Raw genomic sequence first — 26,926 nt, 5'->3', positions numbered from 1 at the left:
TTGTAGTAACATATGTTTAATTAATATGTGAATATTGACAAAAGTTGAAAAGTAATTATATTTATCATATTCATATTATACGCTTGAATTAGCTGCACAACGAAGAAAGAGCTTAAACTCCGACTTTTCATGTTACGGCCCCTTTAAAACATGCGCTGTGTATGTTCTGCGCGGCACATATTGTTCTGAGCTGCAAGCGGCAGGCAAGCGGGCGCAAAGTCATGTCGAGACTGGAATTTGGACCGACCTGTCATTTCCTCATCGCCTTTCATCCATCTGATGGAGGCCGCCGGCTTGCTGCCGGCGGCCGTGCAGGTGAGCTCCGTCTCGTTACCCTCGCTGACCACGTCCTCGCGGCTCTCGATGATCGGGCTTCCCGGGGGCACTGGTGCACAAAATAATGGCCTCGGTTATGAAGACGCTCACATTCATAGATTGGACAATGACACACAGGGTGGATGATGTGATATAGGTGAAAATTGCAGGGCCTTCAGCCAACTGCCTGGACAATTTTAATTGATCTTTTTACAGCCTGACCTTTAAGAACACAGGCCAGTGAAAAATCAAACCACCTGCTTAAGAGTTACAGTTTAATAATGATGGATTTTCAGTTTGAATTTGGCGATTCAAATTTTGTTGGTTCTATTTTAATTTTTAGAGAGTTATTCTAAGTTAGATTTGAAACAATATTGCGACAATAATCGAGTATTTTGGATGTTTTGATATCATACAGAAAACTGGAATCACAAATTTGGATAAAAATAAAAATATATATTTTATTGCTTGGTGAAAAACCATTGGAAAGACTTTCATTTGACTAATTTTGCTCAAACTACATGCGTATAGCCGCATGCCGTGATGAACTTTGACATATTGTCACCACGGGTGAAATTTCAGCTCCCTAGGGTATTTTTATAATGTTTTTCCTTTGAAATGAAATGCCTTTGATATAAAAATCAAAAGATTGGCCAATATACCGCAGAAGGTCTATAAAATTAATGACATTTTTTTCTAAGTCAAATTATTAATGTGATTTGGCCAAAAAAAAAATCTGCACAATTTTAATGTTCCGCATCACTTAACATGTATTATTATTTATTGATTTAAATGTTGGTTCATATTGGGTTTTGGTTGGTTTGTATTGCTTTTTTCTGTTAATTGTTAAAAGGATAAAATTAAAGATATACTTTTATACATATTAAAATGTACTGTTCCTGTCATGGCATTAAAATGCACACATTTAGATTGGCTAAAAGCTGCAGAATCCCTGTTAAATCTCACGAATACTAAAGTCCCTTCATGTATTTGAGAACCACTAGAGTAGGTTACCCAAAAAGTCAGGTCGATGCCCTTTTCTATCCAATTTTTAAACTGTTTTTAGTGTCGGAAAGAATTTCAGCAGCGTTGAAGAGTGTGAGATTATTTCATGTTCATTTACCCCCATGTAAGAACCGCTGCGATGAATTTGACTCATTTGTAGATACCATATTTTAAGCCGCAAAAACAGATAACATCAGATATTGAAGCAGAAAGATGGTTCATGGTTCCAGCAATATCATACCTTCAACACAGCCTGAACATGCCTGCACGTTTAAAACAAGAGCAGCACCAACATATTTTTAACATAACGCCATGCTCGGATTGTTAGAATACTGCACCAACAAAACAGTAACATTCCTGTTTGTGTTTACTAGGGGGGAGTGCCCCCTAGTAATGCGTAAAAAAAAAAGCAGTTTGAACTCAAAATCAAAGATTCTATTTTGTTTACCGGGACACTGCCCTCTGGTGGCCAGTTAAAAAAAAAACTGCAGATAAACCAGACTGGACTATGGGAAGCAGGGTACAAAGCGTGAGAATGAAATAGCACCTTATAGTCCGAAATGAAGAGTAAATAGAAAAACGTTGCATAAAAGTTACCAGTACAAACTCTTTTTGTAACTTCTCTCTAGAGTGGTTTTGCGGCCAAAACAAGCTGGAAAAGTTTGACACATTCGCCTTTCAGCTCCGGAGCAGAACTCGGAGAAAAGGCTGAATAAGTCAAGATTTAAATATGAAAAAAGGCATTCTCGCATCAGGCCAAATAACTCCTCCATACATAGAAAGCAGGATACTCTTCCCTTATTCCGCGAATTAGTCATCGGCCTGAACCCTAGTCGCTTGAAAGCCAAAAGTCAGAGGGGAGTCGATTCTGAGGACTCTTCAATGCAACCCTCAGTTTGGGAGAAAATCGCTTGCTACCGTGGGCCTCCATTGTACAAGTAAAGCAATTACTTTAAAGTGCTTTTAATTCCTTTCAATCCCCGCCGGGATGTTGGCGTATATAATAAAGCTTAACTAGCGTCATTTTAGCGCAAAGCATCACAGTGAAGGCGCAGCTGACTCTCAAAAGGGGAACGGTTCGGGAACAGCCAAGTCAACATTCACTGGAATTCACAGTCAACACAGCTGCCAAGACCCACGCGGCAGACGCCATCGGTTTGAGCATCTGCTCCTTTTTCGCACCGAGGGGCCCTAATTGGCTGACATTTTGTTTCGCTTGCTAAAGATGACGGCAACAAAGATGACTATTATCCATAATGCGGCTAGATTAAAAAAAGAAAAAAGGAACCTTAGAGGAGGATGGGAGTGAGCACATGTGGAACACGTCAAGGGAAGGATTACAAAAGCTAAAAAGATGACTGGGAAGAAGTGCGTACGAGTGCATATGCTCCATGGCACAACTTTAATCAGTTACTTTACGGATGTATTTATTCATTTCATTCAATATGGAGTGGACGCAATTCACGCAGTCCTCGGGTTACAAGCGTGTTTTTTTTCCACCCAAATTTCTGCATAAAGTTGGAATTAACCCTTTGACTCTTTCAATGGACGCAAATTATCGTCTTTTACAGTGGGCCCCCGTGTTACGAGATAAATCCGTTCCGCGGTTGGGCTCGTAAGGCAAATTCGTCGTATGACGGGCAATCCAAACCTATGTTACATAACTAATGCGTTTAGAACCCCAGGTAAATACATCAAAATTGTACATACGTATTGAAAATTGCGACCAAAATAGTATAGTATGTATAGTATGTGCTACGTATACTGTATATAATATACATGTATAGAATCAGAAAACATCATACATCAGTAAAATGCATTGTAAATAGGGATTTATAACAACTCACAATCGAACAAAGCTTTACCGTTCAGCCATTTTGAAACGAGTGAAGCCGACCAATAGCAGACCAGCATTGTAGTCACGCGTTGCATGGAAGCAGTTTGACGGTAATAGTAAATAAGTGCAATGAACTAAAAACGCAAGCAGAGGGAGGCTAAAACACACAAATACAGTCAACCCCCTAGGGTCATGACAGTTGTTTTTGTCGCAAAGCTGGAAAAATACCGTAAAGAGGGGACGAAAAAACCCAGTATTCCACATCGCAACATGAAAAAAACGTAAGCCGTGGACGCTGTAACAAAGGGGTCCACTGTGTGTGTGTGTGTGTATGTACATGCATACATACACAGGTACATGTAAATACATATCAATAAAAACATCAATAAAAGATCATTAAAACAATAAATCAATAGTCTGGTACTTTTCCGAGACAAAAACTGTCCTTTTTTTTCTCACCTTTTGCTGCAGCCTCTTTTATACCGTTGCGGCATATAACCTGAAATTTTCGGTATTGGTGATGTTAGAGGTAGGAGAGTAAAATAATAAAATAATTCTACGGCTTGTATGTGACATTTCAAACACGTTACCAACAATTGCTGATAGTAAGATCAAAACAAAAAGTCCAAGACAATGAGCAGGGCGGGCTACATACTTGAAATTTCACAAGAAAAAAAAGAAGTGAGGCACGTGCCTCACACCCACCTAGGACGGTGATGTCGGCGTAGGCCTCTTGGGGGGGATCAGTGTAGAGCTGGCACACGTAGCGCCCCTCGTCGGAGAGCGACACATTGGACAGGGACACCCGCAGTTCGTTGTCAGAGAAATTCACCAGCTGGAAGCGGCTGTCCTTCAGAGCTGCGGGGGGACACGAGCGAGACAATGAGGACCCGGCCCAAGTCTCTCGAATAACCGCGAAGGCTGAGAATGAGCGCTAGCGTGGCGGAAGACAAAGGAGGCAGGAGGAGAAAATGAGATTGGGAGGAGTGGAAGTAGCTTTGCGAGCTCTCTCCTTAATTGAGTCAAAGAAAAGTGGGCTTCAAAGTGATTCATACGAGTTGATTTATAAAGTAGCTTCACAGTCGGCGAAGCACTCGCCAAGACAGGAAAGTGCGAGGAGCGCTCATGAGGACTCCTAACAAGCCGGCAACTCTTAAAACAGCCTGCTGCTCCTTGTCACGGATGGCTGCTTTACACTCCAAATTCGAAAATCCCGAATACATTACAGGGTAAATTAAAGAAACTGGACGTTAAGTCTTTTTTTTTTTTTTAAACATACGAGCGGGGTTTTCATTTTATTTGAGAGTCCATAAAAACGCATTCATGTACTGTCGAGTTCATTCCCAAGCAATGCACGGCACCCTAAGCCTTAAATAACAGCTGATAGTGGACAGCTGAAAGTATAAAAGGGTGAAAATGTCTCTGTTAAATGAAATGTATGCAGTACATCCATGCCATGTACACATACTTCAAACTTAATGCGTTTAAGTGGAAGGGTGGGAGAGAAGGAACACGGTGTACTGTATGTTCCTGTTAACATCGGGTCTGAGAGGAGAGGTGGGAGAGTGCATACTGTTGTTATCAGAAACCTCACATAATGAGTGAAAAGGTAATGTGTCCGCCACCCATGAAAACAAAATCATATGAGTGAGTTCATAATGTACGCTTCGCGTGTACAGAGGAAGAGTTGGAGGGAATGCATGCAGTACAAGTTAAAAGTGTGAGATGGGAAGGTAGAGGAGTGCATACGGTACAAGTCACCTAAGAAGATGAGGGCTGACGTTTGTTTGTTTTTTATGAACATGCAAACACAATACAAAAGAGGATTAAAAAACATGCATACATAACATGGAATATGTAGGAAAGGAGTGCATACAATACACAAAACACAAGTAAGAAAATGTGCAATGTGTAGGAGAGAATCCTTGCTGTACCCATCCCGAATGAGAGGTGGTATCAGAGGGAGTGAATACAGTACACATTCCAATTGATATGTAAAAGAGATGGAGGAGTGTACACATTACACTTAAATATAAAACAAAGTGACATGAAGGATGGTTTGAATTGTGAAAAAGAGTGGGAGGGAGTGCATACACTATAATTAAGAAGGCAAATGTGATGGTGTGCATACAATACACTTCACATGTACAAGGGAAGGGTGGGAGGGAGTGCATCCAGTACATACTAAGTGTGAGGAGAGAGTTGGGGAGTACATACAATAGAAGTCACTTGCAGTGTAAGATGCAGTGGATGCAGGGAGGAGTGCATACGTGACGTGTCGAATGTAGGATTAAAAGGGTGAGAAGGAGTGCACATTAGTAGTAGGATCAAGAAAGAGATCGATACGAGGGAGCGCATGCAGTATCTATCCCAAATAGATGGAGGAAGAGAACAGGTGTAAAGGAGTAAATACAGCCCACGTTCTAATTAATATTCCACGCGAGAGGTAAGGGATGAAGTGTACATGTTACACTTGAATATAAGACAAAAGGATGGGATAAAGTTGGAAGAAGAGTGAGAGGGAGTACATATGCTATACCTAACTAATAAGACAAATGTGAGGGTATGCATACTGTACATTTCGCATGTACAGGGGAAGGGTGGGAGGGAGTGCATGCGGCACATGCTAAGTGTGAGGGGAGGAGTTGGGGAGTACATACGGTAGTGTGAGATGCGGGAGTTAGGATTAAAATAGCAAGAAGGTGTGCACACGGTACACATTACTACTAAAATAAAGTGAAAATTGGCTAGGAGGGAGTGCATACCGTAACAATCCCAAATACGATGAAGTAGGAGGAGGGGTGCAAAGGAGCGAATACAGTAATGTTCTGATTAATATCAAATGTGAGAGAAAGCGATGGAGGAGTGCATACATTGCACTTAGAAGTAAGGGCTGGCGTGAGAGGGAGGGCATACACTCACATAAAAAGCGGGAAGGGTAAGAGAGGCTTTTCTGCAAGCTGTCTTTGGCATAAGTAAATAAAACAGCCAATAAAGGCCTGAGTCATTAATCGCTAAAGGAATGTGTATTTTTTTATTATGGGCATGCCTTGAACCCAATGATAGTAGACTAACGTCCATTAGGACGAATTAAATTCTCATTAATGCTCGCTTGAAACCATCTTTTCATCCCGGAGCGCTCTTCTACATAAACACCTTGGGCTGATTTGATCAGCGAAGGCTCCATTTGATGCTCTGACCTCGCCTCCTTTATCAGGTCCTTCGCCGAGATAACCAACTCCTTGCCGTCGCTTAAAACACGAGGGACGTTTTTTGGTATTCCCGTCAGGCTCGGCGGTTATTATCGCGATCATTACTCAAGGTCTCGGGGCAGCATCAACACGAAATCCCATCTCCTCCCCCGATATCATTTGAGAGCTCTCGCCGAGGACTCGGAGCGGAACAAAGGCACTCTTGTAACTTGGAGAGTCACAACACCTGTTAGGGAGGGAAATCCTGACACCCCCGAGACGCCGGGCGCAGATTAAACAACACCAACAACTCGTGTGGTAAAGTGCTAACGAGTGCACTTAAAAATTGATGTTCCTGCCATCAGGCTGTATTGCAACGCAGTATAATAATATTTGCATGCGTAGTGTTGGGGGATATTTTCATAGCATTAGCAAATTAACGTTAACTATTTCTCAGGTAGATTATTTTCTGTGGAAACTGTACATTAAAGTCAATTTTGAAGCGTTATGATCGACTAGGATGTTGGATTTTTTTTCTTTTATTTTTTTTTCCTTTATTTGTGTCCACTGTTGTGTCCTATTTGTCTCAGCATGTCAGCAAAGTTCCACTAGAATGAACACAAATGAAGAGGCTAGGTCTCAACTGATATTTAGATTGAAATATGATGTAATATCATTAATTCATTAGTTTTAAAGATTTAAAATGGTTTGTTTACAAGCTACTACCTGGTAAATTACAGAGCCAGACATTTTCTTTTTTTGACATTTTGGGACAAGCGTAAACCGTTCCATAACAACTTCAATGAAAAAAAAAATATAATTCTCTACACAATGGTCATTCATTTAGACAATTTTCAATTGACAATGTATATAAAGAAAAATCATGGAGCAGATAACAGACCTTCAGGTATCTACTCATCATTATTAATAAACTCTCCGATACATCAATTTTTCTTAAGCCGCTAGCTAATGTGATTACGTGTATTAAGTATTGATGTAAATCGACAATTTCACAAATACATCGTATTAAAAAAACAAAAAACAAAACAGGAATCGGAGTGGTGTCCCACAGGGATCATTACTAGAACCACTTATTTTAGCTAAACATTCTCAATTGATCATCTATAATTTGTGCTATTTTTTTTCTATCTAAAAATGTGAACTTATTTTTGCGTTGTCAATCACAACCGAATATCCAATTGACTTACTCTGCGGTCACACAGAAGCATTTGAAAAAAGATTGGAAATAGGTTTCCAGCCATTTAAAAATCCACCTTTTTCAAAGTCAGTCGCCTTCAGAAGCGCGCCGCAGTGCATAAATAACAGCGCCGCCTCATCCACAGAGACCCTCGGATAAACCCTCATTTTTCCCATCACAGATGTCAGCTCTGCCAAATTGCATGTCATTTCGCATAGATCTCACCGAATAAACGCCTCGTCTCAACAAGACTGTCCCAGCCTCAACCTGTAAAGTAATTTTTATTTACTCCAAGCAGTACGAATGTGTTTATTTGCTCCTAAGGGGCGGGGGTGAAGACACGATCATGACAATGTTTCTTTGTGTGGATCTGTCTTTCTGTGCGGTCTCCGTGTCACCGCCGCTACTAGTCAATTTTTATTTTTTACTGTGTCCTCCCGCCATATTTGACAGCTAACGTTACCACCGACTTGGTGATCGTTTGGGAGGAGAAGATGGAAGAACAACACTCCGTTCCAGGGATCCGCTAGCTGCAGAAAAAGTGCAATAAATGTGTGTGTGTGTGTGTGTGTGTGTGAGTTAAATGAATGCATACTTACTCGGGATGGGACAAGATCTTGTATGGCGAGATCTCATGAGATTAGAACAACACGAGATCTATTTCCTTTCGGTTGTTGTTTTTGACTTACGGTACACAGGGGAATATGCTAGCATGGTAATATATGCAAACTACTCCATTTGATGCTGACAGCCTGACAGATGCCGTTTGTACTGATCACTTTTGACAATCCAGGTGGTTTGTGGTCATCATTTCAATTCATTATCTATGAAGAGTTTTCGGACAGCTCGGTTTATATTTATGTAAAATAAAGAAATGTTGATTGTCAAAGAATATAAAAATTGGTTACTCATTATTAAGCGTAAATGTGTTATTTGGTCTTCTGTATTTTCGTTTTTCGAAAGGCAAAGAAAAGTGTTTTTCTTTCATTATCTGAATATCAAAATACTCAATAGCTGCAGCTCCAAATGAATAATACAGGATGCTTTGATTACTTTCAAATCACCTGTGTGGTAAGGAAAAGCCTAGTAAAATATTGTCAAATAAGACAAAAGACAATTTGTCGCATCTCATTCTTGTGGTCATAATCTTATGAGAGATCTTGTCTTAGGGAATTTTTGCCTGAATTTGGCTACGGGCCAATAGAATGGGACTACTTGGTGAAATTTTCCATTTTCGTGTTTGTTTCTCTATAGAGAAACAATGTGCCAAAAACCTCACTTCAAAATCTCTTGTTTTTCTTTTTTTTTTTTTAAATATTTTTTTGGGACTCCATAGCTCCAGGAAGTGCCATTTTGAAAAGATAAAAAAAAACACACACACAAAACAAACTTTCCTAGCGTAATACCCAGTTTTATTCTGTATTTCAGGCTTTAAAACAGTAAATTTAATAGGAATCAGCGCAAAAAAAAAGGTCCCCTCCTATTGGGCTGTGTCTATTTGTTGGAATTTTACTTTAATGATGTATGTCAAAAACAAACAAACAAAAAACGTTTTAAATTTTACGTTTTACCAAAAAATGGCTCCAAATATTGGTTATCTATCTTGACTACTAATAATTGGTATCAGGCCTGAAAAAAAAAACCAACCAAAAACAAATTGGTATAGCTATATTTTTGGCATTTAAAAGCTCTCATTTCTTTTTCATTGCTTCTCTCCGTCGCGATCTTTTGCTATAATTGTCCCGTAAACTTTCACTTCAGACACCTCCGGCTTTCCGCATCATTTTGTAAAAGAGCAGAGGAATTGCAGAATATTCTGTCCCAAATCTGTAAAAAGCAAAATACAGACTCTTACTGTTCTAAAGATATACCCTTCAACTCCCACGATAGTTTCGCGAAACCAGGACAAGACGGCGCACGTCTTTTACGAGCGAAACTCGCGAACTAACAGCTGGGCTGCGGTATAGGCAGAAACGTTCTCCATCACCTTGAAGGCTGGCTCGTATCCCAGACGCAAACGAGTGAAGGAAGCGCAACCGGGGGAAAGGGAAGAAAAAAAAAACAAGCGAAAAGTAGACGAGGCCCATATGCTCATGCATAATCATAACGTTCAATCTCCTAATCTAAGAGATTATCGTAAAATCGAACAGTGACAAGGACACAAAAGTATTCCCATTATGGCCCGGCAGAGAATTATCTCATATTAATCTCGTCGCTTCCTGAGCTTAATGACTTGTGGTAAAGTGGCAAACGTCAAGGACAGATGGAAATCACGTTTTGAACGCATACCACGCAAAAAAAGACGGGCGCCGGAAGACTTCCAGCTGCTCGCCGAACGGATGACCTAAAAATCATTTATATCTTGCGAAGTGATCCCCAATTTGCAAAAACGATATGAATCTCGCGACTAAAACCATGTCGTCGTGGACAGGAAAGAAGAATACGTCCCAAGCTTACATGTACACTAACTAGGCGATGCATTTGATTTTTTTCATCAAGACTATTTGCATGTTTTATCATCCTCGTGAGAATTTGGCGATAAAAATAAAGTCTCAAATTGGACTATTTCGCGGCATGAGTTTTGTTTGGATGCGCGACACCCCACAGTGAAGCGCAGCAAAAACTGGCAATTCCTGATATAACGCGACAAACACACGCAGCCCGTCTCAAATATTTATCTGTCACTTTGTTTTTGACTAAATTAAGTTTTCTGTCTTGATTTTATGTACCGTGTTTTTCGGAATAGATATCACACCAGATTATAAAACAAAACAAAACAAAAAATTAAGTATAGGCTGCAATGGACTATAAAACCCATGTTGTGACATCAGAAATAAGATACATGAAAGTTTTGTCATTTTTTTTCGACTTTTTCCCCCCCAAACTGCCTGACTGAACATGCATGCACATTTAGAGATGAGAGCAGTCCCAACATATTTTTTAATTTAACACAGATGCACTCAAATTGTGAGAATATTGCATCAACACAACAGTAACACACCTGGTTGCCTTTACTTGTGGAGAGTGGACCCTGGTGGCGGGTAAATTATCAGTCAAATTTAAAATTAAGACCCTTATAGTGTCTTTTTCTGTGTTTGTTTATCGATGGAGACTGCCCCCTGGTGGCTAGTTTAAAATAAAATAAAAAAAACATAGGTACGCCTAAAACTGGACTATTATGATGTTATTTGGACTATCGTCCAAAATTTAACGTATGTTTTCAATAATATTTAGTAGACTTTATGAAAATCTACAAACGGCTGATTATTTCCCCTTTTATGCAAGATGGCGATAATGTAATAATTAGCCTAGTGATCAACTTTGTCATTGGTCGCTTCCGAAAATTATTTGCTGTATGGATTTTTTAAGGGGCAACATAATGCCTTTTATTTGTTGTCGTCTGAAGTTACAGTTAAATGAGTTAGAGAAATATATTTAAAAAAAAGCATACAAGTCTATGCAGCAAATAAACAGAAATTAAAATACGCATATTGCCACATTATTTTATTTCACACAAGGTAATATTTCTATGCAATATTTTTTGCTGTTTATTTCTATTTTTTTTTTTTTACATTATATTTATATGCGATTCTAATTTAAACACAAAAAAGACCAAAAAGTCAAGTCTACTCATGACAGTTTTGTACAATAATCCTACTAAATTCTCGAAAATTAATTGACTAGTCTGTAATAAAGGCAGAAAGTCAGCTCAAGGCTATAAAGGACGACCTTTCAATAATATGCAAATCCACCGGTGAAACCATTACAGCGCCAATATATGCCCAAGTTGAGTTGGAATATGGCATAATTTTTTTTCATAAGGCCTGTGATAACCTTTCGCGAGAAATTATTAAGGAGGAAGCTCAAACTCACGAACTAATAAGACGACTTATAAATCGGTAGTCGCTTAACAGACAAGAATCGTGAGCTGCTCTTCCCCTAAAGACAATACAGTTATTATGCTGCCATTTTAGTCGCAATGAAATATGAAGTTGCAGTGTTCATTGAGGAAATATTAATTTAAAAAAAAAAAAAAGAAAATAAACCTTTCTGAGCCAGTTATTATTAGCCAATGAATGTGTTTGGGTCGGTAAGAACTAAAGTCGATAAAGTCATTATTGTAGGTACAAAAGATTACTTTAATGTATAAAGTGATTGATACACTTTATACATTAAAGTAATCAATTACTTTATCTATTTTATTAATTAAGAAATGCTTTAGTTTAGGTTTTAAGGCAATTGACCAATTTAGTGCTTGAGTTCCTAAAGTAATCGTTTATTTTACGTAATTACCTCAAGTAATTGGTCATTTTAGTAATGTGGTACCTCAAATAATCAATTACTTTAAAACATTTAATATTCAAATGACTTTAGTACTAAAATATCCAAAGGAATCAATTGCAGTAGAACATTAAATACCAAAGGTAATCAATTACTTTATTACTTTTGTACATACAATAATGAATTGAGTACATAAGTATCTTAAGTAATCAATTACTATAGCACTGTTTATCTAGAGTAACTGATTACTCTAGTACTTAATTACCTATAGTAATGAATCACTTTAGTGTTTTAGTCGCTAAAGTAATCAATTACTTCAGGATATTAAATACCGAAATTACGTTAGTACTAAAGTATCCAATGCAATCAATTGCTGTAGAACTTTTAAAACATAAACTAAGAATTATTTTACCACTTAAGTATTGAAGTAATCAATTATTATAGTACTGGTTATCTAAAATAATGTATTACTTAAGTACTTAATAACTCATAGTCACTTTAGTATTGTAACTAAAGTAATCAATTACTTCAGCATGTTTAATACCTAAATTACATTAGTACTAAAGTATCCAATGCAATCAATTGCTGTGGAAATTTTAAAACCTAAAGTAATCAATTTGTTTTAGTGCTTTCTATAGGTAAAATAAACAATTACTTTAGTACTTTAGTATCTTAAGTACTCAATTAATGAGCACTTAAAAAGTAAAAAAAGAAAATAACAGGAATTGAATGTCTGGACTCTTAGAAAGAAACATAAATATGTCTTGGGGATTGAATGAGTTAATATAATTTACAATCAATGAACATATAATCAATTTGCGATGGATGAATAAATGGGCTTATTATTCGTCGTTTCAGTTTTCAGTCAAAATAATCATGAACATCATTCTATTCATAATCACCCAGTCCTCGTTAACTCATTCACCGCCAGCCCAAATGGACCATATTTTCGCTTTGTAAAAAAACGGACCAATGGCATCTATCACCGCCAATGACGATAAATGAGATGAGTACAAGATGCAGATGGTGCAATCGGGCTAAACACGGCTCATTAGCGGGGGATGACGGGGTGGGCATATTCCGCCGCGCGCGATCATCGCCACCTTGAGGCGGTCGCCAAACGTCGCGGCGCCGACTTACGCCTGACATCCTTGAAGTAGATGGTCTGTCTGTTGGGGTTGAGCAGCTGGATGACCGAGTCGTCGTTGTTCTTCACCCTGCAGCTGATGGTGGCCATCTCGCCCTCCACCACCGAAACGTTGTCCGTCGCCAGGTTCTGACCTTCCACTTCAACAAACACACAACACGCACGTTACCGTCTGGATATTTACTGCCTCGCAAATATTTGCGCCTCTACGGTCAACGCGAGGCAACGACGCGAGGCGACGCAAACAGGCTTCGTTTAAATTGGGCCGCCGCAGTCTAATCCGTTTAATGTAAGAGCGCCATGTTTGTCACTATTGATCCCCCCCCCCCCAAGTGCCGGGCCCCCGTGAGTCAGCGCCAGATGGGCTGCAAGCTCGGCTGCCCACGAAGGGAAGCTGGAGAGCAGCAGCTAGGAGACAAAGGAATGTTAAGAACTAGAAGACGTGAAAAACGCTAGCAAAATTTGCTATATTTCACGTACGGTTTTCGCTAGTTTATCGAGGGGTTTGTGTTACGGAAAATACCTGCAGCAACCGAAATCGGCGAAGTAACGATTGAAGCTTTTGAGAGGTTCAATCTCCCGACCTTTGTGGCCATGTTGAAGTACCCTTGAGCAAGAGACTGAACCCTCAGTTGTGACTAATGGCGTGTCATCTGTCAGTGAAAAGTGGAGCGAAGGTAGAAAAACGCTATATAGGCGAAACTCCATTTACCATCTTTGATTTTGTTAACTTTTTTGGTTGTTTCTCTCATTTACATAAAATCATGTTTTTTTTCGTCTATCAATAAAAATAGCAAGCAATAGAAATGGTAATAAATGAAAATCCAAGTCGTAGAGGTTGAATTTGTAATTTTTTCCATTTTTTTGGTACTTTTTCAAAATCCACGACTGATTGAAGCCGCGATAACTGAAACACAGTTATCTTGAAATCTCCTCCATTATATGATATTCCCCGACTTATACAGAACCGAAGTATATTTTAAAACTGTGTTCGTATCTTTCCTATTACATGAGTAAAAACACGTAACTTATGACAATCCCTCCAGTTACTTTTTCTGATGTATATCGAATCCGACACCAGAAAATGGGTATCGAATTTATTTGTATGTACGATTTTAACAGCATATATATATATATATATATATATATATATATATATATATATATATATATATATATATATATATATATATATATATATATATATATATATATATATATATATATGTGGCATTTTAATGATGACATGGTGGACCCTCGCCCTTCAAGGGCAAAATACAGAACAGATTTTAGTTTGATTTTTATCGATTTGATCTTAATGAATTGTCCTGCCCTACTGAGCGTAACGTGGGTCCTTCCAATAGCAACGGTACATACTGTACATTGAAAAAAAGTAGCATAAAATCGATTCGTTTTAATGATTTATCATTGTACTGCTATGAGCATGAGTATTAATAAAAAACGCCTTCTCGTATTATTCTGCTGCATTTTAATGACGGTCGTTCTGACAAGATTGCACAGTCTACCTTATTACAAGGCTTATACGTAAAGGTAAATTAAATTGTACCTGTAATCAATTCTAAGAAATAACTGCGCAAATTACCCTCTGAAATATTGCCTTAATGCGTTTCTCCGTCCCTTTCATAGAAGTCACAGCGCATCAGAGTATTTCTCTCCACTATATTGATTGACAAGATAATATCTTCAAAAGGAAAGGGGGAGGCGGAGCTGCATGGCGTTGATGGGCTAAGCTTTATCAGAGCCTTCCATCTGAGCGTCCATGTGACCAATGTGTGCTCAGTGTGCTGTCGTCTATCTCTTGGCATGGAAAAGAGCTTCGGAGAGGCTCCGGGTACACAAGCGCCGTTCCGAGACAGACCCCAGACCTTGTCGTCGTAACTCACACCTCTCTCAGGCACCAAAAAAGAAAAGAAAAAAAAAAAAGCCTTTTGTTCTTCCTTTGCTGAGAATTTAAAGTCACCTTGTGCTATTTTTACCCAAGCCAGGAATACATTAGAATGTCTCAGATTCACACCGGCGGAGGCGCAATGCTATCAGCCGCAGACGCAGGCGCAAACATCAAAAGCGCATTTACATGCCCGAGTCGTCACGCGAACCTCGATTGCTTTGTGACATTTACAAAGTGGAGAGGAATAATAAAAGGGAAAAATAAAAGAGGGGCCGCGCGTTTGTTTCCAGATAATGGGAACAGACAGGCAAACTAACATGATTCACCGTGAACTCCCTCAATAAGAAATTAACCTCCCGCGTGAGCGCGTCTCCTCGGACCGATCGTGCGGCGCCATGAGACGCCCGTTTGATTCCGCCCCGCTGCCAGGCTCGTCGGTTCAGGACAAAAGCGAGGTGATGGGTGAAAACAAAATGTCAGCAGATAACCGGGGGAATAACGTCAAATTCAACGACGGTATCCAGACGAGGTATTTTTTGAATTCAACGTTTCACCTTTTACTAAAAGGCTTTCAGACATCTAATATTAATTAGAAACTGTCAGGTGAGATATCAAGTTACCATTTGGAGCGTATTGTATCGAAAGGTTTTGATTTTGGAAATAAGTAAGTCATTCAGACTGTAAAAACATCTTTGTAAGGCTGGGCCGATTAATCGTAACTCCCCAAATATAGGATGCGCACGTGTATAGGATGGACCCTTCGATTTAAGGCGCCTCGGATTATAAAGGGCACCATCGGCTTTTGAGAATATTAAAGGCTTTTAGGTGTGCCTTATAGTGTGGAAAATATGGTAATTCATAATCTGTAACAATGCTTTAAAAAGGTAGTTAATAGTTGTTGAATATTGATGCTTTTTTCTTTTGTTAATGTTAATAAGGATATAGTTATAGATATACTGATTTTTATAGATAATAATCATATTTAAGTCATATTTAAGTTATTCAAGTCAGCACGGCGAGTGGGAGGGCGAAAGTTTTTCTCTTTTCCAAAAGGGGCTTTGCAAAATATTATAGAGGAGCAATGGGTTGAATGAAAACTCAAAACTCACCATAGGTTATTCACCAGCTCAAAAACACACACACACTTGAGACACAGTGGTGTGTCATCTGTGTTTGAGTAATTACCGTATTTTCCGCACTATAAGGCGCACCTAAAAGCCTTTTTTTTTTTTTTTTTACAAAGCTGATGGTGCGCCTTATAATCAGGTGCGCCTTATATATGGATCAATGTTGAAATTGGGATTGGTAGATGGGGAATGAAGTGATAAAGTAAAGTACAGTTGAACAAGGTTGCTCATATTGGCATTGAGTTATGATATTGAGAGTTTAGAGTTATTATTTGAGTTATTATTGTTATTACTGTGAGTATTACTATATTGTGACTGAAAAAGTTTTAAAATATGTCATTGAGGGTGCGCCTTATAATCAGGTGCGCCTTACATATGGAAAAAGTTTGAAAATATGTCATCAAATGAGGGTGCGCCTTATAATCCGGTGCGCCTTATAGTGCGGAAAACACGGTACATGTCGGAAATATATTTGTAATGTTATCTCAAATTTTTCTCCTGGAAAAATTGTCTGCTAGAAAATTACCTCACTAATGACAATGTCCATCCGTATAAATCTCAACAGAAAATAAATCCGATGTTTTGCGAAGGAGTCGTTAAAATGATCAAGAAGTTGCTTCATGTTCCAATTACATAGCTCTTGATTTGAAAAGCAAAATGCACTGCTCCTCTCTCGGCATTAAAATGCATTAGATTAACTTTTTGCTAGAAATCCTGTTAAAGTCTCACGTAGCCCCAGGGGTACTCCTACCCGCATTTGATATCTGCTAGCCTAAGGTATCGAATGCGAGGCCCGCCACTGCAGTTTTGATGATAGCCCGAGTCCCAGAAACGTGAAGCAAACGCATCGTGCGGCGTTTGATGTTTTGTGAAAAGCAAAATGGATTGTTTCATTCCTAGATATAAAAGTGGGAAATATCTGGCAGAGCGAGGCAAGGTTACTCTCCGCTCCCAATCTGCCGGTCGCAGAGAAAGTAACTGTAAATAAATCCTCGGCAGCCCGCAGCAAGGTTGGTGGCGTTCCAGCATCCTTCTTAGCCTAGGCTCATCTCCAATTCAAAACACACATAAATAACACGGCCGTGATTAGCAATCCCATCAAAGTGAAAACGGGCCACTTTGTGCAACATGGAGGGCTTTGGCGATTGGAGTAAACATTTTCAATTGCCTCTGCATCCCGCTCATGATTGGGTGCAAATGAGGAGAGACAGTCATTAATCCCGAATGGTGGGTGGTAGTGGTGCTGGTGCCGCTAGTCGTGGCGAGCGAGGGGGGGGGTGATTTGGCCACAGATGACTGGCTGATAAATGCGCACTCATTCCAGCAGCTGTCTGGAAGAGTAAAGTGCCTGTATGTCTACACATGGCTGCCTGCCTCTTGCCGCATCACAACATACTGAGCGAGGCCGACGCGCAGCCAAGGAGGAGGCGCAATCTGACATGGAGGGCCCTGGCACTCAGACGTCAAAAGACAGTTTCAGCACAAGTGGAGACAATTCGCTTTTCGGCCTCCATCGGGAGAGGAGCAAAAAATTAGCATCTGCCACCTGTTCAATCTGATTGAACGAGCCAATGCAAACAAGCTTGAGCAGCGGATCCCCAATGCGGGTGCGTGAAGCCGGAGTTGGGGGGTAGGTGACATTCCGACGGGGTTTCCGAAGATATCAGCAAACCTAATTCAACCCCTTCAACGGTCATACCTGATCGAAACTTTGCCATCAAATCGATTCCATTTGCAAGCATGTGGGAATGAGCACACGGTGCTGTTTTCAATCTCTACCTCAAAATCGGGGTCCTCGAGGTCCGGTGCATGTTTTCCAGGTTTCCCTCCCCAAAACACCAAATTCAAATCATCAGTGAGCTCTGCAAGAGCATGAAAATGATCCACCTCATTTGAATCAGGTGTGTTTGAGTGAGAAGCATGGAAAACATGCAGGATACTGGCCCTCAAGGACTGGACTTTGACGCCAATGATTTAGGGGATGAAGTACTAAACTAAGCGGTTACTTGGCCAATAAGAGGAGTAAAATACTTGATTACTTCAGACACAAAAGTAGTAATCGATGACTTTAGAACTGATTTACGACAAGTCACAGATGTTGAACTCCAGTCCTCGAAGGCCCTCATCCTGCATGTTTTCCAACCTACTCTCTCAAACACACCTGATTCAAATGATTAGGATCATTTTCATGTTCCTGCAGAGCTTGTGGATAGACTAATTATTTGAATCAGGTGTATTGGGGAGAGAAAAACATGCAAGATACCGGCCCTCGAGGAATGTATTTCCACATCTATGATCTATGGTGATTTTTTTCACCCCCTGGTGTTTTTTTTAATGCTTTTTGTTAGAAGTGTACGGATCAACGAGATCGAGATCGACTTTGATGGCTTTTACTGCTTTTTAAGACCATGACACGAACAGTGTGCCTTTCAAATTCAAAGCAAATCAATTGGAACATGAAACAACTTCTTGCTAAATTGTGTTATGGTGACTGCTTTACAAAAGTAGGCAAGGTATTTTGTTTGATAACACAAACTATCTACTGCAAAAAAAAAATGCTGTCATCCTGAAACAAGTCTGAAAGCACTAATATATATGTATACTTTTGAGTTTTTTTTTTTTTTAATTTAACGGATGTTATTCTTTCTGTTGTAAATGAATGAAAATGAAATGAAAGTCTTTCGTCATCCATGTTTGCCTGAAAGTATTTGGAAAGATATTTGTCATGCTGGTGAAGTAGTATTGGTGATATCGTCTCATCGTAGCATTTTTGGGAGAAAACGTAAAGCTGTGCCATGTCGTCAGCTTTACTGCAATCAATATTGCATATCAGGTGCATCCATTGACGTATATATTACCAGTTCATCGTTATAACAGGAAATACATGTTGATCATCAAGAACCGACGTTCGGACCTTAACCTTGGACTTCGATAATTCGTAAAATTCAACTAGCTCAACTCCCAACGGCGAGAGCTTATTTTGTAACTTATTTTGTTGTATTTTTCAAGATCAAAAGAAAAACATGCTTCTCATCGGACAGCAGAAGTAAACCAGACCAATTTTGGCCAAAACTAAGAGGATCCCAGTTTCTGGTACCTCATAGACGACGCTCAATTCGATTGTGTTTTTCCTTGTATTTTGCAACATCAAAAGCATCCAATTGCCTGAGTCAGCACGTCCGACAGCAACAAGCGGCACTACGGGACATCATTAACAATAAAACTTTTCCGCTCGCGCTTCCTTCGTCTTTTTATACCGCTCGGTCATTAGAGCTCGACGCTCATGATGAAACGCTCCTTCACAAGCAACGGGGATTTGGGTCTTACAGGGTATAATTACAACTTCTGGAACCTTTGCACGAGGAGCTTTCAAAAAGTGTCAGACCGACTAATTTGACCGACTTGATTCTCTCCGTGTAAAACTCTTGTTTAATGATCGGCTAACACAAAAAGGAATTAAAAAGCGCCGAGTTGTTTTTCTCAAGCTAAGAGAAGCTCACATCATCATGGAAGGGAAAAAAAAAAACGCACATGAAAAGAAAAGTCGGGAAAAACCATCAATTATAAGTTCAAGGGGAAAGAGTAAACTTGAAAATATTAGCAGCTATAAAATTGCCGTGTTGCAACGTTGGCTTGCGATCAGGCGCTTTTATCTTTACCATGACAACCAGGTGTCACCAATGACCATGTTCTGAAACACAAACATCCGTAGAGCACCGCACTCAGAATTCTGACCGTTTTCAGAATTCTCACTTTTAAGATCGAATTCTGATTTTATTCTCAAAATAAGTCACAATTCTAAGAATAGTTTGAATTCTGACTAGTGTGAAATCTGTGAAGAAATGTCAACATCCTGTATAAATTGAGAATTCTGTGATAAAATCCTCACTGAAAATACAGTGAAAATTTCAAAACGTCTTTAAAATACTGAGAATAAAGTCGATAAAATAAGAATTCTGATTTAAGAATTTTAAGTCAGACATCTGATTTAATATCCTCAAAGTTATGACATGAGTCAGAATACAGATTCGGCATCAGAATCGTGACTTCAATACGTGAGAATGCTAAGAAAAATGTCAGAATACTCACTGAGAATTCTGAGGGTCAGGATTGTCATTTTAAAATTGAAGATAAAGTCAGATTTCTCACTTTCAAGTGAGAATTATTTCGTTTTTAAGGTAAAATTCCAATTATTGATTATTATTGTCAGTGTAATTGTGCTACAGGATTTTTTTTGTTCTTTAACCCATTGCTTGACGGCATTTTTTATGATGTTTTTCATTGTGAATGGGTTAATATTAAATTAGCACTTGTCAAAGGTGTCAGCTACCCTCCATCAAAAAAACATTCGAGAATTTTATTATTTATGATTTATAGATGAGGATTCTCATCCATGGCTCTGAAAGACTTAAATGTGTTTAATTCCTTGTTTACTTTTAATTTCATCATAAACATTTAACAGTAAACTTCGACCAATTATGAAAAATGTTTTTAATTGGGCAAACTGTTGCTTGTAAAATTTTCCGGCACTACCTAGCACTCATAATTCAAATTTTTGTGCGCAATCATACTTATATTTGTTTGATTCTGGACCAACTACACCGGTACTGAGACTCAACCACAAACCGGTTAAACAGCTGAGTATTTTTGACGATTTATTGACTTTGTAATGAGCTAAAATAAATAGATATATAAAACTCCACACAACCCACGAAGAGGGCAACCAATTAACCTTGCAAAGACAAAGAAATGTTGACTGATAGAATCATTTTGAAAGCAACTCCATCTCTACTGCGTGCGTCTATCGCCTCTTTTCTCAACAAAAAAAGGTCCAATGTTAATAAGCGGATATGAGCAGGTAGTCACGTACAAGAAAAGAAAGAGGAGCGGGAAAAAAAAAGAGAAAAGTTTTACCTGTGATGGTTTCAGCAGCTCCTGATGCAGCAGGCCAGGAAGAAAAGAGAAGACAGTTTAGGAGTAGAATGCAAGCAAGCAGAAAGACATCGCAGGGCAGATTACAAAAAAACAGGTCATTTATACTCTAGTCTCAACATTAACAAGGCACCATCATTTCCTTTTTTTTTTTTTTTTTAATCGATGTAAAAAAAGTGCTATATTTCACCGCCCCCCCAAAATCTCATGGGACACGCTAGACAGGTGTGCACCCACCCAGAACGTTGCCCAGCCATCCTGGCACCTTGCACACAACACCGGAGGCGGGCACAGTCCCAGGATCCCGCAGCAGAACTCGGGAGGGAATGGAAGAATAACCTCCAGGGAGATGATGTCACTTTTCGTTTGCTAGGCATCAACACTCAACTGTGTTTGATTATGTAATGTGTATCCGAAGTGAATGGCATCCTTGAGTTTTTTCTGCCTCGAGTCACCATTTATTTAGTGTTCACTGTCAGGAAGAAGTTAAGCTACCTTCAGCAACAAGTGTTTATTCTTAAAAAAAGAAAACTTTAATTTACTGATGTTGTACAGCTGAGCCTTGGGTTACGGCATCCTTATGTTTTTTTCAAGTTATGAAGTGGAATACAAAGTTTTTTTTTTATCCCTTCTTTACGAATCTTTCCCACTTTACGGCCTCAACAAGTGTCATGACCTATGGGGTTGGCTGTGTTTATGTTGTTTTGCCTCCCTCTTCAGGCATTTTTTTTGGTGTCACCAATCTGCGCATTCTGGGTTTTTCTGTGATTGCAGCCGAGTTAAGTTTTGCTTTCTTTGTGTGACAAGCATATTTGCTGGTACATTTTATGTCTTTAAACGTTTCGTGTGTTTGTATTGTTTTAGTTTTACAGAGAAAAAAGTGTAACCTCAAAAGACCGAATTAAGGAACTGTTTGCGATCTGTGGCCCAATGAGGACTAACAACACTTACAAAATTCAAACTTGGCAGTAAGTGAGCCTGTGTATGTATAGATATTTTTCAAACAAAAACACACATTAATTATTATCCGGATAACCACTATGTAAATATATTTTTTCTTCAAGATTCCGAACACTAAAGTATGACAGCTGTAGCACATTTGTATTGTATGCATAACGGACAAATTAAAACGACAAATACCCAGTTTGAAAAGCGCGAACTTATAGAAATACTAATATATTGCGGAAGTAATCAAAGTAGAAATGGTAGTATTATAATAACTTATAGCAAGTGAAGCGCTGCTCTGCATGCAATATAAACCCGCCTAAGAAAGTTGTAGCAGCGCAACGGGCGGAAAAGTGAGCTCGGCTGGAGCAATAGACGCGTCCGCGCAGCACAAATGTTAAGTAGGAGGCTTGTCTCACTTGTCATTGGTGGCGTAATAAGGGTGCAAGGTGTGACACATGTCCTTGTTCCACGTCTTTCGCGCATTGCCGGCATGACAACAATTCCCCCCCGAGCTGTTGGGGGGGATTGTCACAAAGAGTCGCGACTGACAAATCATACATGACAGACAGGAAACAAAGTGTGAGCGGACGTCGCGCAGGATGTTCCAACACACTGAGTCAAAAGTTCATTCCGAATGAATGAATGAATGAATGAATGAGCTTCCGCTGAAATTAGCCTGTTTTGTGGGGGCGGGCTATTTAATGTATATTAGCTACCACTGTATGGTGGCTACTTGCTGGAGCCCTTAGCCTAAAAAGACAACACTCGTGGAGTCAGGACTAAACTGCCAGATTACACTCAATGTGCAGATCCATTCATGTGGTGCATGCAGCGGATACATTTTCAAAAAGTAATTTGTCATTTTGAATAGGTAAAAATTGACAAAAACACAAACCTTAATGCACACAAAAAAAACTTCCCAAGAACCACTAATCTGCCTTTAGAGCCCACAAGATGGCGACAAAACACTATATGACCTTTATCAACTCACGTTTCAATGCAGTAAGATGTCAAAAGGTGGCATCAGCATCAAAGCACTACATTAAGCTCCTCAACTCATTTCAACATAGTTCCTCAACACTAATATGCCCTGGAATGTCAACACTATATGAAGAACATAAATACTCTAGAGCAAGATGCCACAGGACAGCACAAAAGCAAAGCATGAATCTCCTCAACACACTTTAACATAGTTCTTTGACACCAAGATGCAAAATGGCGGCAAAGTAAAGGGGATTGGGATTGGATTGAATGGAATGGATGGTTTCTGATGGGTAGATGCCTAGATGAATGGATGAAGGGATAGATGGTTTCTGGTGGATGGATGGATGGATGGATGGATGGAACGATAGATGGTTTTTGATGGGTAGATGCCTAGATGAATGGATGAGGGATCAATGGTTTCTGTTGGGTGGATGGATTGATGTTTCTTGGTGGCTCGGTGAATGGATGGATCTACGGTTTCTGATTCGTGAATGGATGGATGATCTATGATTTCGGATGAATGGATGGATAGATGATGGATCTGATGGATGTATGGAAGGATCTGATGGATGGATCTGGTGGATGGATCTATGGTTTCTGTCTTATGGATGGATCTGTGGTTTCTGATGGGTGAATGGATGGATGGATCTGATGGATGTATGGATGGATCTGGTGGATGGATCCATGGTTTCTGGTTTACGGATGGACGTGTGAAAAAAAATGAGAAGATTTCATCTGTCGACCAATTAATCGGTTTGATCCTATTAATTCCCCTCAACCCAGCTGCGTCGAGACTCCTCGCATTTAAGAAGCCACAAAGTCCTCCATCGATTCCTCCAAGCGAAACCCGGGTTTTTTAAGGTGATTCAGGCAGCCAAAGTGACAAGTCGGAAATAAAATGTTAGGCCCCAGTCACTTTGTGAGGTCAAATGCACGGACACAGTCGAGTTTGATGAGACTTCAACCCAAACAGACTTGTGATATAGTCTGGCGACACCTTCCCTGGTCATCAGAGCGATCCACTCCCTGTCAGCCGCTGCCATCCAGACTATTAATAGCGCCGCGGCAACGGCGGCAACGCCGTGTCCCCTCCTGCGTTACCTGCAGCGCATTAGCCACAAGTTATGAGGCGCCGGCTAGCCTGTGATTAGATGTCATGGCTGTCGCTCTGCTTAGGCAAGCGCTGATGGACAGATTTCGGGGCGGGAAAATGCCTCGGCGAGAGTGCCGCCGATGCAGCCATCTGTCAATCACGCCGGATGAGAGCGGGCAGGCCAAGCGTCCTCCCAATGATGTCTGTCCTTGTCTCCTCACCTCTTTTTCATCCCAATCTACTCTCCCTCTCTCTCTGTTTTCCGGCGATTTAGGTTCAAGCGGATGACAAAGGCATTTGCGTTGGGGAAACACATCGCGGATGTGAGCGACATTTGCAATTTATTTTGTAACGAGGATCATCACTTGCCATCACACTAGAACTGAAAAAAAATGTGTAAAACCTGCAATATTTCTTGGGCGAGACATCAAATGTAGACTTTGACATACTTAAGTAAAGACCATTTCATGTTTTTTCATGCTAGTCTCAAATGCCAAAAATGGCATTATGAGTAGAGGTGGAAAAAATACCAAACTAACTTTTAATGCTCGCCATTTTTAAATAAAATATTGAGTGTTTTGGTATCATAATGTTTTGGGTTTTTTTGGCCTTTTCAGCGTAATTTGCCCAGAGATTTCTTTTGCCATTTCTAGAAAAAAAAAAGCAAACAAAAATTTGACAGCATTTTGCGTCAATGGCACTTGTTGAGTTTCCGTTGACACCCTTTCACGTCACCGGCACTCGAAGTGTTAATCGCCAACTATCTTAGTAATCAAGTCAACATTCGTAGACATTGTTCAGCTGATTTCACCCTTTCAACAGTATTTTTCCCCTTTGTTCCGTACCGTATTTTCCGCACTATAAGGCGCACCAGATTATAAGGCGCACCCTCAATTAATGACATATTTTAAAACTTTTTCAATCACAATATAGTAATATGCAAAGTAATAACAATAATAACTCAACTAATAACGCTAAACTCAATATCAATATGAGCAACCTTGTTCAACTGTAAATACACAAAAGAAAGAGGTAAAGCTTACTTTATCACTTCATTCCCCATCTATGAATCCCAATCTCATATATAAGGCGCACCTGATTATAAGGCGCACCATCAACTTAAAAAAAAAAAATAAGGCTTTCAGGTGCGCCTTATAGTGCGGAAAATACGGTACATCATTAAAGTGGACTGATTTAGCTTTTGTGTTCAATCAAATGAAGGCACTATGACTATGTCCACAAAAGAGCGAGAGAAGAACTTTTTTTTTTGTTCCTTGTCAATCTTATATCACAGTTGGAGTTATCAAACTTTTAGGCAGATGCCCAAACAACCTAAAACACAAGCTGACAACATCAACACCAGTGTGGGAAGAATCCGGGAGGCTGGCATTTGCACCCAGAACGCCAGAACTGTGATGCATACGTGCTAACTGCTACATTTTTAAACATGTTTGTGCTGACATGGCGTCAATGTTTGTGTGCGACACGTAGCGCAGACCGCCTTCCGCCAGCATCACTATCACCACCCACCACCGCCACCCGCCATCATGACTCGCTGTTTGCGCTATTCAATCTCACTAATGAGCCCACATGTATTCTCAGTACCGGTGCCACGCATTTGAATTTAATGTTCTTCCTCGCAGGTAAAACGTCACCTCGTTTTCTGCTTTTGACGCGGCGTATTCAGCCGCGCTACACGCTACCTATTTTGTTCTCATTTGATTAGAGGGATCAGGCCTTTTTCCCTCCGTGGAAATCAGACGAAGTGGACTCCCGACCGATCGTGACGTTTCTACTTTCAAAAATAAAAACACAAAAACGCCATTACACACTCCTTGTACATGGTGGCTCAAGCCAAAGCATGCAACTCAAATAAGTCCAATATTATCTGGGGGTGCTGTTGACTTATTGTTATTACTGTTGCAGCCGCTGCTGCATTTATTTTATATTTTTGCACAGCCTTCAACCACAGCATCCAGTTCATGGTCCATCTCCATGACAACCACGTGGAGCTGAAATGATAATCAATCTGTCAGTCCTCAGGGATGCAACACTTTGATTACCAGACAGTGCAAATAATGGGGAAAACTGCAAATGCGCCTTGGATTCATTTCCTCTCCAGCTTTATTCCAACAATCACTTTGTTGTGTACACCTGCACAAATGAGATTCCATGCAAGAGCTGAATAAAAGAAAATGCCTTCACAAAGGTAATAATGCTCAGTTTTGAGTGACACTGTCAGAGAGGGATTCATTTCACCATAAGCGTTTAGTGTAGGACTGCAGTATATACAACAACATGTATAACCCACACCGGACTATACGGTGTAGGTTGTACCATCGGATATTTATGCAAAAAGAAATGACAAGAAAGTGCTTTAAATTTCCATTTTTATGCATTTCTTTTTTCGGTTCCAGTAACCTCCTGCCTTCGGATTAACATACCAGCACGATTAGAAATAAAAGTCGCAACCAGCACATCTATAGATTGTTAGAATACTCCACCGACACAAGAGTAACACGCCCGATGGAAAGCCAACCAGAAGATATAAGGTGTAATCATCTTCCTTTGCACCCTCTGCACTAAATCCATTCACGATTCACATTGTCATGTCCAGGGGCAGCAAATATTTTATTGTGCCGAATCACAGTTGTTTGTGAGTTTGGTGGAGTCTGGTGAATGAGGTGAAAAAAAAAACAACGCATATACGATTCAAGAGTTGTGTACTTGTCGCGGAAACAATCCTAAAGCATCCCTAATATACATAATTACGTACATATACATAAACAAACACATTCTTGTTTCCATCGTTGCGTCCATTTTGTCCCAGTAGGACAGCCACATTAACTGCATCCCACTCAAGCACACGAGATAACATCGGAACAGACCGGATGTCCTCTACTGAGCACACTAGGAATTGATACGGTAGTTCTAATTATTTCAAATCTATAGAGCAAAA

The 26,926-nt window shown here is 39.8% G+C and overlaps 1 protein-coding gene across 3 annotated transcripts in view; it reads right to left on the bottom strand.

The window, feature by feature from the left end:
• Nucleotides 1–26,926, bottom strand: part of cadm1b (cell adhesion molecule 1b) — a 181,198-nt gene that overhangs the window by 39,932 nt on the left and 114,340 nt on the right. For 2 of the 3 annotated variants that reach the window (XM_088427628.1, XM_088427626.1), the window contains exons 2-5: nt 20,925–20,945; nt 12,968–13,114; nt 3,863–4,015; nt 248–385 (exon numbers count right to left, since the gene is read on the bottom strand). In XM_088427628.1, the coding sequence (XP_088283754.1) occupies nt 248–385; nt 3,863–4,015; nt 12,968–13,114; nt 20,925–20,945 (459 nt within the window). The remainder of the gene's footprint in view (nt 1–247; nt 386–3,862; nt 4,016–12,967; nt 13,115–20,924; nt 20,946–26,926) is intronic. The other variant, XM_088427627.1, reaches the window with a different exon arrangement.

Source organism: Hippichthys cyanospilos, chromosome 11, assembly GCF_059441005.1.
Source record: "Hippichthys cyanospilos isolate Australia breed blue-spotted pipefish chromosome 11, RoL_Hcya_1.0, whole genome shotgun sequence".
Taxonomy (NCBI): Eukaryota; Metazoa; Chordata; class Actinopteri; order Syngnathiformes; family Syngnathidae; genus Hippichthys; species Hippichthys cyanospilos.
Note: the sequence above shows the minus strand (reverse complement) of the source record. Positions and strands in the feature narration are given on the sequence as shown.